The sequence below is a fragment of the Diceros bicornis genome, chromosome 5, assembly GCF_020826845.1.
Source record: "Diceros bicornis minor isolate mBicDic1 chromosome 5, mDicBic1.mat.cur, whole genome shotgun sequence".
NCBI lineage: Eukaryota > Metazoa > Chordata > Mammalia > Perissodactyla > Rhinocerotidae > Diceros > Diceros bicornis.
In genome coordinates this window covers 70277558-70294565 of record NC_080744.1, presented here as the reverse complement: position 1 = coordinate 70294565, position 17008 = coordinate 70277558, and the positions used below count along the sequence as shown (strand labels likewise).

Here is a 17008-nt window from a genome sequence, read left to right as displayed (position 1 = left end):
ACGTTACAATTATAATTCATATCCTTAACTTGTCAAAGTCTAAAATAAATATGTTAATGTATATTTTCTTTTTCCTTGTCAATGGAAAGACCTTAGAACATGGACATGTACCCCCTGCCAAATATGTGCTGTTGTCATACATTGTAGTTCTATCCTTATCTAAAACCTTACACATCATTGTTATATAACTAGTCAATATTCATTTAGATTTACATGTGTATTTGCTCTTTTCATGATCTTATTCTCCAGGTTTCCATCTAGGATCATCTTTTTCCTGCCTGAAGAATATCCTTTAGTATTTCCTCTAGTGTGTGTCTGCTGATAGAAAAATATCTTTATTTTGACTTCATTTTTGGGAAGTATTTTCATTGGGTGTAGATTTCTAGGTTGAAAATTTAGTTCTTTCAGCACCTCAAAGGTATCATTCTCTTATATTTTTCATTGTTTCTCTTGAAGTATTTATAGTGGTTAAATCTTGTGAAGACTTGAATCAGTTTTGGAAAATTCTCAGATGTTATTTCTTCAAATATTACTTCTGTCCTATTCTTTCTTCTTCTTGTAGGATTCTACATGTATGATAAGCCTTTTCAGTACATTCATTCCCTCTGTATTGTATTTTCTACCTTTTTCTCTCTCCTGGCTTCATTCTGGATGTTTTCTGACCTATTTTCCAGTATACTGAATTTCTCTTCTGCCAAGTCTCTGCTGTGGTTGAATAGATTAATTTCAGTTATTGTAGTTCTGAGTTTCAGAATTTCTGTATAGTTCATTTTTGTAATTTTAGTTCTCTGCCGGGATTTTCAATCTTGTCTTTTCTTTCCTTGCACATATTCAGCAGTTATTTTAAAATCTGTCCGATAACTATATTATCTTGATCCCTTGTGGTTTTGTGTCTTATTGTTTGCTTTTCATTTTCTGATCATGCTGTATTTTTAAGTCTCACATACTGGTAATTTTTTGCGATAGATATAACATATGAAAAATTAGAGAGCTAATTTGAAGCTGTGGATGATATTCTTCTCCCGAGAGCATTTACATTTGCACCTGTCAGGGGCTTGGGCACTAGCAACCCAGGATCACTGAATCCAGTCAGGGATTGAGATGATGTAAAGGTGGACTTCATTCTCTGTCAGTCAGGACAATTTGCAGTCTGTCCTTCAGGGTCCCAGCCTAAAGTGTGGGAGACTTCTAAAGGCCTCTCCTTGGTGGACCCAGAGGTCCAATTTTTATCTCCGTAGCCCTGTGAGACTCTTAGCCTCTTAACCTCCTGCCTTCTTCTTCTGTAATTGAAAGAAATTCTAAGGGAGAAAACGGCCCCGCTTTCTGGAGTTCCCTTTTTCTTCCTGATGTGAACTCTGTAATTGTTACATTTTGCCTATCTTTTCCAGTTCTCAGAGGATTGATTGGAATTATCTAGTCCATGATTATTGGAATTGTTCCTTTATATAATTCTATTGGAAGTGGAACCCCTTCATATATTTAATAAGTTTACCAAAACGCTGTTCTGTTTGGGCCTGATCCTAACTTCATTTTTATTTGCTTTGGTTTTTATTTCATTTTATTTTTTGGTATTTTTACTTGTATGACCCTCACTCATCATCAGATAATAAATGTACATATTCTTTATAGACTATTTTTAAATCTTCTAAATAATAATTAAGGATGGTCTTAAAATTAATTAAACTTGCATATTTGCTTTTTAGGATAACTTTCCATTTGATCCTCCATTTGTTCGAGTGGTGTTACCTGTTCTCTCAGGAGGGTAAGTTTAAGTGATTATTTTATTTGATAGTGTGCATCAGAATCATTTGGAGGATGGCCTAGAATGTTAGGCTTTACCCCAAGGTTTCTGATTCAGTAGATCTAACGTGGGGCCTGAGAATTTTCATTTCTAAGACAGTGTCAGATGAAGCTGATGTTGCTAGTGTGGGGACCACAATTGGAGAACTATTGATATAAACCATTAAAATGTTTATAGGTCGAGTTTTTAATGGCCCCTAATTGTATACATTTCACCATAAAGAATCAGAAGTTTTTGAAACATAAATTGTGATTGAAAATTTAGAGAAAGTTAGGATTACAGTGATTCCCACATGCCTATGATCCTAGGAATAATCACAGGAAATCTCATGGGCCGATAGAGCTCGCCATCTAATTCCTTCTTTTTTTTTTTTTTTTAAACAATTGGTTTTCTTTTTTTTTTTTTAACTTTATTTATTTTTTTTCCCCCCAAAGCCCCACTAGATAGTTGTATGTCATAGTTGCACAGCCTTCTAGTTGCTGTATGTGGGACGCGGCCTCAGCATGGCTGGAGAAGCGGTGCGTCGGTGCACTCCCGGGATCCGAACCCAGGCCGCCAGCAGCGGAGTGCGCGCACTTAACCGCTAAGCCATGGGGCCGGCCCTTTCTAATTCCTTCTAAAGGTGGTTGTTTCATTCAGTTTGGTAGAATCAAATGGTAATTGTCATGCATTTTTATTGAAGTTTGTATTGCTTTCTTGTGAGTAGAATTTAGGTGGCGGATGGGGAGAAGATCAGAATTTGTACCTAGGTTAGTTATGAAATGTTCTGTAGACCCTCAAAGTAGGAGCAATTTAACTAATTTGAGAATTCTGAAATGTTCAGCTGACCAATTCCACTTCGTGAGATAATCCATATTATGGTGATTAAAATCTAAAAAGACTCAATTCTTACTTTGATCATCTCTATGGCTGATATAGTAATAGTTTCATTTAGATTAAAAAATAGGGGCAGCTATAGATGATTAAGGAAAATATTTGGAAAAATTTTGTAAATTCAGGATAAATATATAAGAATATTTTTATCAGATCATTTTGAAATCTGATATTAACTTGACTAGTATAGATTTTTCACATTCTGTTGTTAGAAATCCTAAGAATTTTGAGAATTTATGATCAATTTGGTCAGCTGGTGGAGGTTGAAGGGAAATTATATAGGTGAAAAGTAAACACAATCACATATCTGGGAAAGAGCATGGTGTATTCAGAGTATACTAGACCAGTTTGAGCGATAACACAAGAGGGGTAGAATTCATATAGAAGAGCTGTAAGAAATTGTGCTGACAGAATATCTTATAGTCATAACAAGACCATGGATTGGTGACAAAAAAATTTGGTGATTTTTTTTTTTTTTCTTTTTCCCCCGTAAGCAAATTACCCATGGATATTGAATTTATCTTTCTTTAACTAGTTCAGGAAGAGGAAAATAACAGTAAAGAGAGTGTTTTAGAAAGATAAATCTGGTGACAGTAGAAGAGACTCCAAGGCAAATGGTATTCACAAAGCCTGGAAGAAGGCAAAGCTAGTTAAGAGCTGATTGTCTTAGGTGCAGTGATGACAGCCAAACTCATACAGTAGTAATGGGAATGGAAAGACGAACGAAGGTGAATGCTAATTTCAGACAGAATCTAAATGACTTGGTCTTGGCAATCAGCTCTTAAGTGAGGAGGGAGGAATTTTTGGCTGACTTAGGAAGAACTAAAAAACGTGAAGGACTAATAAAACAGAGTTTGCAATCTCAGAATCAGGCTAAAGCACTGTGTGATTCTGGACAGATTATTGAGTAATTTTTGTTCCGTATATTTTATATCCAACGTCTCCTCCTAGCTACTACCCTATTTCTTTCTTTCTTGTCATAGCCAAACTTTTTTTTTTAAATAACATCTTTATTGTGATACAATAACATGATAAAAACTCACCCTTTTAAAGTGTGTACGGTTCAGTGTTTTTTAGTATATGCAGAGTTGTGCAACCATTACCACTATCTAATTTCAGAACATTTTCATTACCCCCCCCCCCCAAAAGAAACCCGATAAGTATTAGCAGTCACTCCTCATTTCCCCTTCCCACCCCACCATCCGCTGGCAACCGCTAATCTCCTTTCTGTTTCTATGGATTTACCTATTCTAGACATTTAATATAAATAGAACCATACAAAATGTGGCTTTTTATGACTGGCTTCTTTCACTTAACAAAATGTTTTCAAGGTTCATCCATGTTGTAGTGTATATCAGTACTTCATTTCCATTTTATGGCTGAATAATATTCCATTGTATGGATATACCACATTTTGTTTACCCGTAGATATTTGTTGTTTCCACCTTTTGTCTATTATGAATAATGCCGCTATGAACATTCATGTACACATTTTTGTGTGCACACGCTTCATTTCTCTTTCTTATATTCCTATGTGCAAAATTACTAGGTCCTCTGGTAACTCCATGTTAAACTTTTTGGTGAAGTTCTAGACTGTTTCCCAAAGTGTCTGCACCATTTATGTTCCCACAAGCAATGTGTACATACCACACTCTTCGCTTCCTATTCACTCTTTAGCTCCCTGTAGTCTGGCATTAGCTGTTACTATTCCTCCCAAACTACTGTTGCCAACAGGGACTTGTATGTTGGTATATACAGAGGTCCCTTTTCAGGCTTTATCATATCTGATTATCAGATTCCTCAGCAACATTGAAACATTTTTCCTTTGGCTTTTGACTGCCTTTCCTCAGTCTCTTTTGCTGGCAACTCCTTGTTCACCAACTTCTACATGTTGGAATTCTTCAGAATTTGGTGGGTCCTTTCCCTTTTCTCTTTTCCTCCCATTCTTATGGCTTTTTTTTTAACTGACATTTTTATTGAGATAATTGTATATTCACATGCAGTTGTAAGAAGTAATAGAGATCCCTTGTACACTTTGCCCAGTTTTCCCAGTGACAACATTTTGCATAACTGTAATATCACAATGAGACAGTGATACAATTCATAGAGCTTACTCACATTTCCCCAGTTTTACTTATACCTCATTTGTCTATATGTGTGTATTAAGTTCTGTACAACTTGATCAACTATGTGAGTTTGTGTATCCACCACCACAGTCAAGATACTGAACAGTTCCAACACCACAAGAATCCCTCTTGTTGCCCTTTTAAACCATACGCATCTCCCTCTAATGCCTGCTCTTTCCCTAATTCCTGGCAACCACTAATCTGTCCTGCATTTCTAGTATTTTGTCATTTCAAAAAAAAAGTTACATAAATGGAATCCTACATTTTGGGATTGTAACCTTTAGGGATTAGCTTTTTTTATTCATCATAATTCTCTGGAGATTTATATAAGTGTATGACTAGTTTTTTCCTTATTATTGCTGAGTAGTAGTCCATGGTGTACTGTGCTGCCATTTGTTTAACCAGTTACCTATTGAACGACTTCTAGACTGATTCCAGTGTTTGGCTATTGCAAATAAAGCTGCTATGAATACTGATGTATAGGTTTTTGTGTGAATGTGTTTTCCCTCTCTGGGATACATGTCCAGGAGTGCAGTTGCTGGGTCATATGGTTATTGCATATTGAGTTTTAAATAAACTGCCAAACTGTTTTCCAAAGTGGCTTTACCATTTTACATTCCTACCAGGAATGTGTAAGTGATACCATTTCTCCACATCATTGCCAGCATTTGGTGTTGCCACTTGTTTCTATTTTAGCTATTCTGATAGCTGTGTAGTGATATCTTATTGTGGTTTTAATTTGCATTTCCCTAATGCATATTCCGTAATGTTGAATATCTTTCATGTGCTTATTTGGCAACTTTATATACTCTTGCATTAAATATTTGTTCATGTCTTTTGCCAGTTTTCTAATTGTTTGTTATTTTATTGTTCAATTTTGAAAGTTTTATAATATATTCTACACAGTTGTCTTTTGTTGGATGTGCAGTTTTTCATTTCTCCCAGTATGTAGCTTCATTTCTTCCTGGTTTTTTTTTGTGAGGAAGATCAGCCCTGAGCTAACATCCATGCCTATCCTCCTCTTTTTGCTGAGGAAGACTGGCCCTGGGCTAACATCTGTGCCCATCTTCCTCCACTTTATATGGGACGCCACCACAGCATGGCCTGAGAAGCAGTGTGTCGGTGCGAGCCCGGGATCCAAACCTGGGCGGCCAGCAGCGGAGCGCGCGCACTTAACCACTACGCCACGGGACCGGCCCCACGTTTCATCCCCTTAATAGAATCTTTAGTAGAGCAAGAGTTTTTGGTTTTGATGAAGTCCAATTTATAGATGTTTTTCATTTTATGGATTATGTCAAATCTAAGAACTCTTTGTCTAGAGCTAGATCACAAAGATTTTCTCCTATTTTTTTTTTTCCCCTCAAAGTTTTGTGGTTTTACATTTTACAGACAAGTCTGAATCATTTTGAGTTATTTTTGTATAAGACATGAGGTTTAGATCATAGATTTTTGCCTGATGTCCAATTGCTCTAGCACTATTTGTTGACTCGGCTCCCATGGCTTTAAAAATACCTCTGTGTGTCAGTGACTCCCAGGTTTGTATCTCACATTTCTATATTTCTTTTCTGCTCCCAATATCCAACTGCATTCTTTTTTTTTTTTTTTTTGTGAGGGAGATCAGCTCTGAGCTAACATCCGTGCCAATCCTCCTCTTTTTGCTGAGGAAGATTGACTCTGAGCTAACATCTATTGCCAATCCTCCTCCTTTTTTTTTTTCTTCTCCAAAGCCCCAGTAGATAGTTGCATGTCATAGCTGCACGTCCTTCTAGTTGCTGTATGTGGGACGCGGCCTCAGCATGGCCGGAGAAGCAGTGTGTCAGTGCGCGCCCGGGATCCGAACCCAGGCCGCCAGTAACGGAGCGCGCACACTTAATCACTAAGCCACTGGGCCGGGCCTCCAGCTGCATTCTTGACACCTCTACTTCAGTGTCTGTTACACAGGCACCTCACACTCTACAGGGCAAAAACTTGAACTCATCTCCTTACCTGTCTCTCTTCTCCAATCTTCTCCATCTCAATTAATGAAGCTAGGCCTCATTCTGTATGTCACCTTTCCCTCATTTCCCACATTCAGTCCTGTAATTCTCTTCCCTCTTAAAGAATTCTCAGATCCAATTACTTATCTCCATTTTTGTTGCTACTATCATGAGTTCTCACATGGACCACTTTAGAGGAATTCTGACTGGACTCTTGCTTCTATTTCCTCACTCATATAAGCTTTTAGAGTAATCTTGAGCAAATTTATGTCTGATTATATCGCTCCCCTGCTTAAACTCTTCCAGGTTGATATTCTTACCATATTCTATAAGCCTTCTGTGATCTTGCCCTTGCCTTCCTTTCCAATCCTCTTGTACCACACTTTCCCTCTCTAAGCTGGTGCCCTGCTGGTTGTCTTTTCAGCCCCCAGTAGCCAGCAAACTTTTTCTTTCCTCATAACTTCCTTTTACATTTCTTCTGCCTAGAATGTTATTCCCACCCCCACTTTAACTCTTGCAAGTGTCGGTTTGTGCGTCCCTGTTAGAGATGCTGTTTCTGACCACCAAATTTAAAATAAGCCACTCTTTATTCATTCTCATACAACTTTGGGTCCTCCTCTCCCACTTGATTGTTTATTTGTTTAACATCTATAATCCTTACTAGATTGTAAACATCATGAAGGCAGGGTCATGTCAATTTTCTTCATTGTATACTCAGTGCCTAGCATATATTATATATATGCTGTAAATATTTGTGAATGAATGAATGAATGAGATAGGGACGTATAGTAAGTTAGTAAATGTAGGCAAGTTAGGTTAATATGTAATTCCCAGTCCACTGGTATTTTTATAAGCTATTTTATTGAGCCACTAATACTTGGCCATCTTTCTTGCTTAGTCCAGGGCATAGTGTAGTAACTTGAGAGAGGATCATAAAGATTATTTTTGTTTTTTATCTCATCAGTACACTGTGAGTGAGCTATTTGTAGTCAACTGATGATGCTTTATTGGTTGATGTAATGTGAAGTATTTTGTGTACTTCAGTCATCCACAAAGAAAATACTTCTGCTTCTAGATGACCATGGGTTGTTTATCTCTGTATTAAGGGAACATTATGGTTTTGTGTCAGCATTTTCTTTTATCCCTCTCTTTGGGCTCTGTTCTTAGAATCCATGGCCCATTTGCTTACCTCTAGAAAGGGAATGATCATGACTGTTTTACGTGGGCTGATAAGCCTTCCTTTTTTTTTTTCATGTGGTTATTGTCAAGAATTTGACTATAATATAAAAATTTTATATTTCTCATCTCTCTCTTTTTGATCATTTAAGAATTATGTTGTATTAACACTCTAGTCCTGATTAATGGTATCTCTTGTCCCTTCATTAATGTAATTAAGTGATCATCCTGCCTTATGGGTGGGAAGGTTAGCAAGCAAACATTCTTGCAAGAACCTCCTAGTAAAACAAAAATTATAAATTCAGTGCCTGAAGAAAAGGCTGAGCTTAGGATAATGTTTGCCATACAGCTTAGGCAACTGAAGTTTATTTAAGTTGAAAATATTACTGTACCCGTGTATGTGGCATATTATCCTTAGATGACTCTTAGATTATTATTTTTTTCTTTTTTTCTAGTGCCCTTGAATTATTTCAATATTTAGCAGGAACTCCTTATTTGGAGGCAGAGAGCAATAAGGGTTTGGAACACATATTGAAAAATGAATATAATTCAATACAGAAGTAGAATCAACCATTTCAGGTGTAAATGCTGCTGATAGTGTATATTAAGGAAAAGTTTACTTATCTCACTTTTTGTGTAGATGCTAGAACTACTTCTGTCTTGTGTTTAGACATCCAACAAACATTTGTGTGGCTATTATGTACTTGTAGAAAATGAACTTTCTTTTGACCTGCAAGTACAACAACTTCCCTTCTTCTCACCTGACAGGACTCTTTACCCCCAAAATAACAAATGGGGTGCTAAAAGAAAAGGTAGTGGTTGGATAATTGGTAACTCAGTGTTGTCTGTATACCTCTTTTTCCTAAAATAAGTCCTTGTCTGCCTTTAGCATTTCTGAAGTGTAAGGCCCAAGAATGGTGTTAATTCATTAACAGATTACTAGACTTTGCCAGTTGGGGAGAAACCAAAATCCAAATTGAGAATTGGATTTTCTAATTCTGTTCAATTAGCAAGTGCTTATTTAAAGCTCACTGTTACACTTTGAGCCCAGTAGGAGATTCAAAGAATTGGAGATAGATTTCTGTGTTTCAGGAACATAGGAGAATATACAAAGAAGTTTAAAATCCCATGATTCTCCATCCAAATTTAATTTTTTGGAGTGTTTCTTTCCCTCCCATTAAACTTTACTTTGAAAGTTCCCAGAGTTTGGAGCAAGCAAGAGAGACAGTTGCATGAATTCTCCAGGATGGGGGAGTTACTGAATAATTTCCATTATTGAGTGATTTCATTGTAACTATTATTGATAATCGTTTACAGTTGAAGATTTTAGATTCTTTACTTCTCTGTAATTTGGTTTAGTCAACAAAAGGATGCATTTGGGCTAGCCAGAATGCAAAATTTGCAGGCTAGAATGGTCATGGCAAGTTTTATGGGGGTTGGATACGGCATTTGGAAGAGTAGGCAGTAGAAGGAATCTCAGGCAAGGGAAAGGCATGGGCAAAATCTCAGAGGACAAAAAAAATTTGTGGTGGACTCAGTTTTCACGTAGACCTACTCAGTGGTCTTAGTTTATGTATTTTCAAGATTACCACAGTTTTTCTTCTATAATTATCGTTCCCTTGATTTTTATTTTTAAGCATGATATTTAATGTATTTTGAAGTTTAAAATAACATTAAAGGAGGAATGAAATTATTTTAAGAAAGTGTTAAAAGGCTGAAGAATCTTGATCTAAATAGTGATTTCCTAAGGGAGATCTGGGAAATCCCCAGAAGTTATCTTTGGTTCTGAGAACAGTCCTCAGAACTAGAGAGAGAAATTGAGGAGTCCCAGAGAGGGGCTCCATGGTCAGAACCAGTTCATTCCTCACAACAGAATGAATAAAAACAATTTAACCCATAAATGCAGGTGTTCATTATTTTTTTTTTTTAAAGATTTTATTTATTTTTCCCCCAACGCCCCAGTAGATAGTTGTCTGTCATAGCTGCACATCCTTCTAGTTGCTGTATGTGGGACGTGGCCTCAGCATGGCCGGAGAAGCGGCGCGTCGGTGCGATCCCGGGATCGGAACCCGGGCCGCCAGCAGCGGAGCGCATGCACTTAACCGCTAAGCCACGGGGCCGGCCCAGGTGTTCATTATTATAGATAGGATAAAGTCATTATTACTGTCAGAGGAAAAACTCTTGGCTGTATAACATGATAGTAGAGAAATTTTCAGATGAACAGAACACTTGAATGCCGTTTGAGGAAGCTTTGATTCTCCTACCCCTAGTCTCTGAAATATGTAGGGCTAAGTTCTTAGTTTCTGATATCTTAAAAGTCTTTAAGTATTCTGCTACTAAGAACCATTTTTTTTTTAAAAATTAAGACTATATGAGAGCGATGACATTAGAATTTTTAACTTACCCATAGTCCTGTAACTCTAACCACTGTTTTCATTTTTGCATGTTATCTTCTAATCTTGACTTGTATGCGTATTTTCTTAGTAATGGTACTTTAAAAATTAGAAGCATTACTGAGATCTAGAGAAATTTGTATGATTCCTTTTTTCTTTTTAAGGTACGTGTTGGGTGGTGGAGCATTATGTATGGAACTTCTCACAAAACAGGTGACTGTTTTCTTATGGTATTCATATTTTTCAGCCTCCATAGAGTGTTTTGATCATGTAAGTTAGATACTGAGTGGAAAAGCTCTGTTGCAATAGCACCTACTTTAAAAAAAATTGTTTTTTTTTTTAAATAGCACCTACTTTTAATAATGAAAAAGCTAATATTTAAGGTAAACCAGTAAAATGACATTGTACTTAGTGCTTAATCTATGCTAGGATAGGGAGTAAGAGTGATGTTTATTTAAGGTTGTAATTTGCTCATGTCTGGCACTTAGAACATAGGTTTGTTTTGTTTTTTGCGAGATTTTGGAAATGATCAAACTTTACTTTTACTTCCTGACTATAAACTCCTTAACATTAATTTGCTGTTGTTGAGTCGTGAGGTGCCATTTTGTTAAGCTTTCCTAAGTGGGAATCAGGAACACCATTGTGTTTTAGAGAAGTGTTTTCTTCTTCCTGTAGGGCTGGAGCAGTGCCTACTCAATAGAATCGGTCATCATGCAAATCAACGCCACCTTAGTCAAAGGAAAAGCCAGAGTTCAGTTTGGAGCAAATAAGGTACTTTTATTAATAATGTTACATGAACTATAAGATATATTTCCTGTCATCTTATGAGGCTTCTTCCTGTCTTTGTTATTTTTAATATAGATAAACATATCAATAATTTTAAATTTATTATTGGTATGTATACACTAATAAGTAAAAAATTATATGTACTTTGAAATTTCCCAAAATTAAGATCATGTCATAATAGTTAGTTCCCAGTGAGCATTTAGGTGCTATGCTCTAATCTATCGAACCTAACTTTTTACTTGTATTAATTCTTTAAGTCCTCTTAATAGAGTAAAAGAAGGTGCTATTGTCCTTATTTTGTAGATGAGGAAACTGAAGCACACAGAGGTTAGGTAACTCGTCTGGGTCACAGGTGGCAGAGCAAGGATTGGAACCAGACAGTCTGGATTTAGTCTCTGCTCTTAACCACTGAGTTCTATTTTTCATTCACGTACTATATCAGAAACATCTTTCCATGTCTAATTGTAGTTATCTATAAAAACTTGAGTGGACCGAGGAAAAAATCTGAAGTTAGTATGTTTTGGAAAAATGTTTGTGTGATGGAAATCATCCTGACCTAACATTAACATTTCGATGTTCCTAAAGTTCTGTGTGAATTTTGTATTAAATGCCTATCCAAACAGTATTAAATCTAAATATGTTTTATAACCATATTGCACGTCAAATCATGAGTCCCTAGAATCTTATCTGACAAGCAAATAAGTGAAAAGGCTGTTTTAAAAAAATCATTTATTTGGAATAATAGTATAACTCATTTTCAGGTTTTAGCTCTTTTAACAGCTATTTCTTTACACTGGAACAAAATACCATTTTGTATAAAATCAAGAAGGTAATTATTGAACATTAGTGAATTGCTTAACTACATTTAACTAGCATTTCTTAACAGTGTATATATTTTAGGTGTTTCACATGTGACAATAGAATGACTATGTACTAGAACATCAAAATTTTATTTTTCTAATGACAAAATTTATGCTAGTGCACTGTACAGTTTCTAAAGTAGAAAAAAATACAAAAAATTGAAGTCATCTGTAATTTGACTATCTAGAAATACTATTAACATTTTGGTGTACTTCTAGTCTTTTAAATTTTCTTCTTGGCATTTATTTATATGTAGAACTTGATGTTAAATTTCATCATGTTTTAAAAAAAATTAGCATGTTTTTCTCTTTAAAAGAGAAAATATAAAAGGCTTAGAACAGTGATCTTTTTGAGTAACTGAAAGAACATTTTACCAATAACTCACTGTAAACTCACCTCTTTGGGCTTCTATATCTTTACCTGAAATACAATTGGTCTGGATATTTTAAGTCTTTTCCAGTTTTAAAATTCTATTATTACCAATACTCTTTTTTCAGTGCCATAGTTCTCTTGGAATCAATCAATGTCTACATAATTGCTTTATTTATTTATTTTTTTTTTTAAAGATTTTTTTATTTATTTATCTTTTTTCCCCCCAAAGCCCCAGTAGATAGTTGTATGTCATAGCTGCACATCCCTCCAGTTGCTGTATGTGGGACGCGGCCTCAGTGTGGCCGGAGAGGCAGTGCGTCGGTGCGCGCCCGGGATCCGAACCCAGGCTGTCAGCAGCGGAGCGCGCGCACTTAACCGCTAAGCCACGGGGCCGGCCCAATATATAATTGCTTTAAACCTTTACATTTCCATGATTTGTAGTTTTCTTAGCAAGTAAATATAACCATTTTCCTTCGAATGCTAAGTCAGGCAGCTAAATACGTTTGCATATTAAAGTATGTCTTAGAAGGTGAATTTTTTGAGTGAATTGTTATGATAAAACCTTACTCTTCCATTTTTTCCTTCTTATTAAGAAATGTTTGTTAAGAATGTGGAAACTTTGCATGATATGAGTTTTACCTTCCAGGATTCTAAACTCAGCAGGGAATAGTCTGAATTTTAACTTTAAAAATGCTACTATCAAAAAAGTAAGGTGCTCAATTGTGTTAAAAATACACTACCGTTTGTGTAAGAGAAAGAGAAACAAGGATATATTGTTATATAGATGTGCTTGCATAAGCAGAGAATATCTCTGAAAGGATATTCAAGAAAGTGCTAACAAAATTGTTAAGGGGGTATTGAAATATTGAGGGGGTGGATTAGAGATGGGAGGGAGACTTTACTGTAAATCATTTGTACTTTTTGAATTTCTTTTTGCCATATAACTAGTCAAAAATATTTAAAATATTTTTAAAGATACTGTCTGTTTTTGGTTCAGAATAAATGAACAAGTTTGTTTCCTGAAAATACTACTAAAATGATGTAAATATACCTAAGTACTGGAAAAGAGAAAAAGTTGCCCATCAGCATACATGAAATTTGGTGATAGGGTCAGATTGGTAGATCTGAGGATCTGCAACTCTGTGCAGGCAAGAGTCATAGTACAGTCTTGCCATTAGCTCCACTAGGCTCAGCCAGCAGGAGCTGAGAGCAAGCCATAGGGCAGAAGGATGTTGGCCAGGCGGGTTTTTTATTTAGTTAATGTGGAATACAGGCTGTAACATTAACTCTAGGCCACGGTAGTGAGAAAGCCTTCTAAAGTAGAGGTCTGCTGTTAGGACTTTTAGCAGGAATTTGGGGTTTAGATAGGCAAGATAGTGCCCCTTAATAAGCTTTCATTCACTATATGGTAGGAATGGTAGTTGAATTAAATAGCGAAATACTAGAGCACACAGCCCTTGGGGCAGCTCCTAACCTATTTCTATAATCAGCAAAGGCACCTCTCTTCCACACTGCCCACAGACTCCAGTTATATATCTAGAAAATCCCGTAGTCAGTGATCACATTCAGATGAGAGATCTTGTTTTTGTTTTTTCTTCCAGGGAGTGGGCGAGTTGCTACCTATATTAAGCAGTTCAGTCTTCTGTTTATAAATGAGCAAGGTTGGGGAGCCAAATCTGAGAACCTTGCATAATCCTGAGATTCTCCAAGGGGACTGAAGTGATCCCATGTTGGTTGTATCCACAGTTCTCATCAGAAGCAGACACAGACACTCTTTAGAGGAAAGCATTTCTGATTTAAGCTTGCAGGATTCCCAATGATTAAGATCAAGCAAATATGAGTTCACAGTGAAAGATCACAAGCACATAAGTAGGCAACCCAGCATACATGGGAAATGCAGAGACTATGGTTAAGAGATACATAGCCCCAAAGAATTCAGGTCTTGGAATTATCAGATACGGAAAGAGACTTCAGATATTAGAATTGTGAGAAAATGAATAGTTATATGTAAAATCTGATGTAAAGAAAAAAAATCATAAAATTCAGCAAACCATAAGACCGTCAGGAATGATGATGAGACAAACCTGAAAAAGAATGAAATAGAATTTATAGAAATGAAAAATACAGTTGTTGAAATGAGAAACTCAGTAGATGGATTAGACATTAGAAGAGAGAATTAATTGATTAGAAGAAATAACTCAGAATGTTGCACAGAGAGACGTGGGGATAGACAATATGGTGGGAGTTAGAGAGAGATCAGAATGGGGTCTAAAATATGTCTTATTGGAATCCCGGGGGCGATAATAAAATTATAATTAAAAAGCGAGAGAAATAGAAATCAGAAAGTAAGGTGGTAGAATAAGTCCAGATAAATCAGTCACAACAAATGTAAATGGACTAAAGTTACCAGTTAGACAGATTGAATTAATAAAACAAAATCCAGCAGTTTTTAGGAAGTATATGTAAAATGTGAGGATACAAAAAGCTGGATAGTTTTTTTTAAATGCGGGAGGATGATACAGATATGCCAGTATACACTAACAACAAACAGACGATGTAGCTGTAGTACCAAACAAAACGTGATTTTGGAACATAAAGCATTAGTGACTACTTAGTGATAAAAGTCTCAGTTAACTAGGAGGATATAATAATTTTTTACTTTATGTACCTATTAAAATAGCCTCAAAATATAGACCAAAAAACCTGATAAAACCACAAGGAGAAATTGACAAATTCACCATCACAGTGGGAGATTTTTTATGTACCCTGCTCGTGGTGAGTTAAGCAGACACGTCAAAAATGTAGAAGATTTGAATAACCAGTTAACAAGCTTGGTCTGATGGACAAATATAGAACTCTGTATCCCAGGCATATATGGAATATGGAAAAAAAAGTCATAAATTAATCCATAAAGCAAGTAAGACTATTTAAAAACAGTTGTTACCATACAAGTCATATAATTTAAATATGCAATTAAGGTTAGAAGACGACAATGAAAAGATGAATAAAAATCGACATGAATTTGGAAATGAAACACTTCTAAATCGTGGTTAAAAAACCATGAAAGTTTAAAATACTTAGAACTGAACTATAATGAAAATATTAAAAGTCCTCCCCTCTGAACATCCACAAAATTAATCCTGTTCAATGAGGAAATTTTCAAATTTTGAGAGTAGAAAAAGGACAGTTGTTATTCTCCAATCCTAATTAAATAAAACTATAAGGTAGTAAGAAAATCAAAAAACAGATGTTCCTTTTGTGAAAAAAAATTTTTTTTGATGAGCAAGATTGGTCCTAAGCTAACATCTGTTGCCAACTTTCCTCTTTTTGCTTGAGGAAGATTGTCCCTGAGCTAACATCTGTGCCAATCTCCCTCTGTTTTGTACGTGGGATGCCACCACAGCATGGCTTCATGAGCAGTGTGTAGGCCCGCACCTGGGATCTGAATCTGCAAACCCTGGCCACCGAAGTGGAGCGCATGAACTTAACCACTATGCCACCAGGCCGGCCCCTTTTTTTGAAATTTTAAAACTCACTCAAACAACCCTTAACAAGGCTTTGAAATTAAAACTGCAGGATATCTAGGGAATAACAATAATGAAATCACTATGTATCAGAAACTAAAGGAGAGCTCAGAGGAGTATTCACTGCCTTAAAATCCTTATGCCATTAAAAAAAAATGAAAATCAAGCCTCTAACTCAGATTAGAAAGGACAAACTGAAAGAAAGTAGAAGGAAGGAATTAATAAAGACATAAGCAGAAAGCAGTGAGTTAGACAATGGAAAGGGCTAACTCCCCATTACAGTAAAGCCTCTGCAGTCACATTCCATTTAGACTGGAATTTGAATATCACGCTGTTGACAACTGAGATTGGGGAAGGCTAACGTTCTTATTTTCTCCTTGCGTCTTGGGTAGCTGGGCAGTCGAGTTAGGAAGTGGTGCTTCATGATCATTTGGGAGTTTCAATATATGTGTGTTTTGTTATGTACAGTCTGTTTCTCTCTCTCTTATTTTTGTCCTTTTCATGAAAGTACAGATTGACTGAAGAGCAGTATTTTCACTAACTTGGAGATAACGCTACTGCAGCACATTTTACGTTTTAGCTTTTAGATGCATTATGGGAGGGTACTAAAGAGCTCTTAGAAATTGGAAAAGACTACCCTGTAGAAAAATGGGAAAAAGATAAAAAGTCTATTGACAGAAATAGAAATAAATGGCTTATGAACATATGGAGACATGTTCTACCTCACTCAATCATAGAAATGCAAATCAGAACCACACTGAGAGTCTGTCTTCTACCTATTATGTTGTCAAAAATAACAAAGGTTTGAAGAAGTGCTGTTGGTGAGGCTGTGTGGAGGCACTCATAGATGGCTGATGGGCAAGCGTATTTATAGTCTTGTAGAGGGCAATTTAGTGACATCTCAATTACGAAGGTGCCTCTGTCTTTTGGCTCAGCAACTCCACTCTAGGACTTGTGACTAGTACTTTGCAAATATATGTACAAGGTTGCTTACTGCAACATTGTAACAGCAAAATACCAAAACAACCTAGATGTTCACCAACTGGGGAATGATTAAATAGCTGACAATGCATACAATGGAATATTTCACTGTTTAAAAAAAGGGAAAGGTAACGCTTTC

At 36.2% G+C, this 17008-nt stretch overlaps 1 protein-coding gene across 1 annotated transcript in view; it reads left to right on the top strand.

The window, feature by feature from the left end:
- UBE2Q2 (ubiquitin conjugating enzyme E2 Q2) overlaps positions 1–17008 on the top strand; it is a 61210-nt gene that overhangs the window by 39356 nt on the left and 4846 nt on the right. The window contains exons 9-11 of the mRNA XM_058542162.1: positions 1704–1762; positions 10510–10558; positions 11021–11116. Of these exons, the coding sequence (XP_058398145.1) occupies positions 1704–1762; positions 10510–10558; positions 11021–11116 (204 nt within the window). The remainder of the gene's footprint in view (positions 1–1703; positions 1763–10509; positions 10559–11020; positions 11117–17008) is intronic.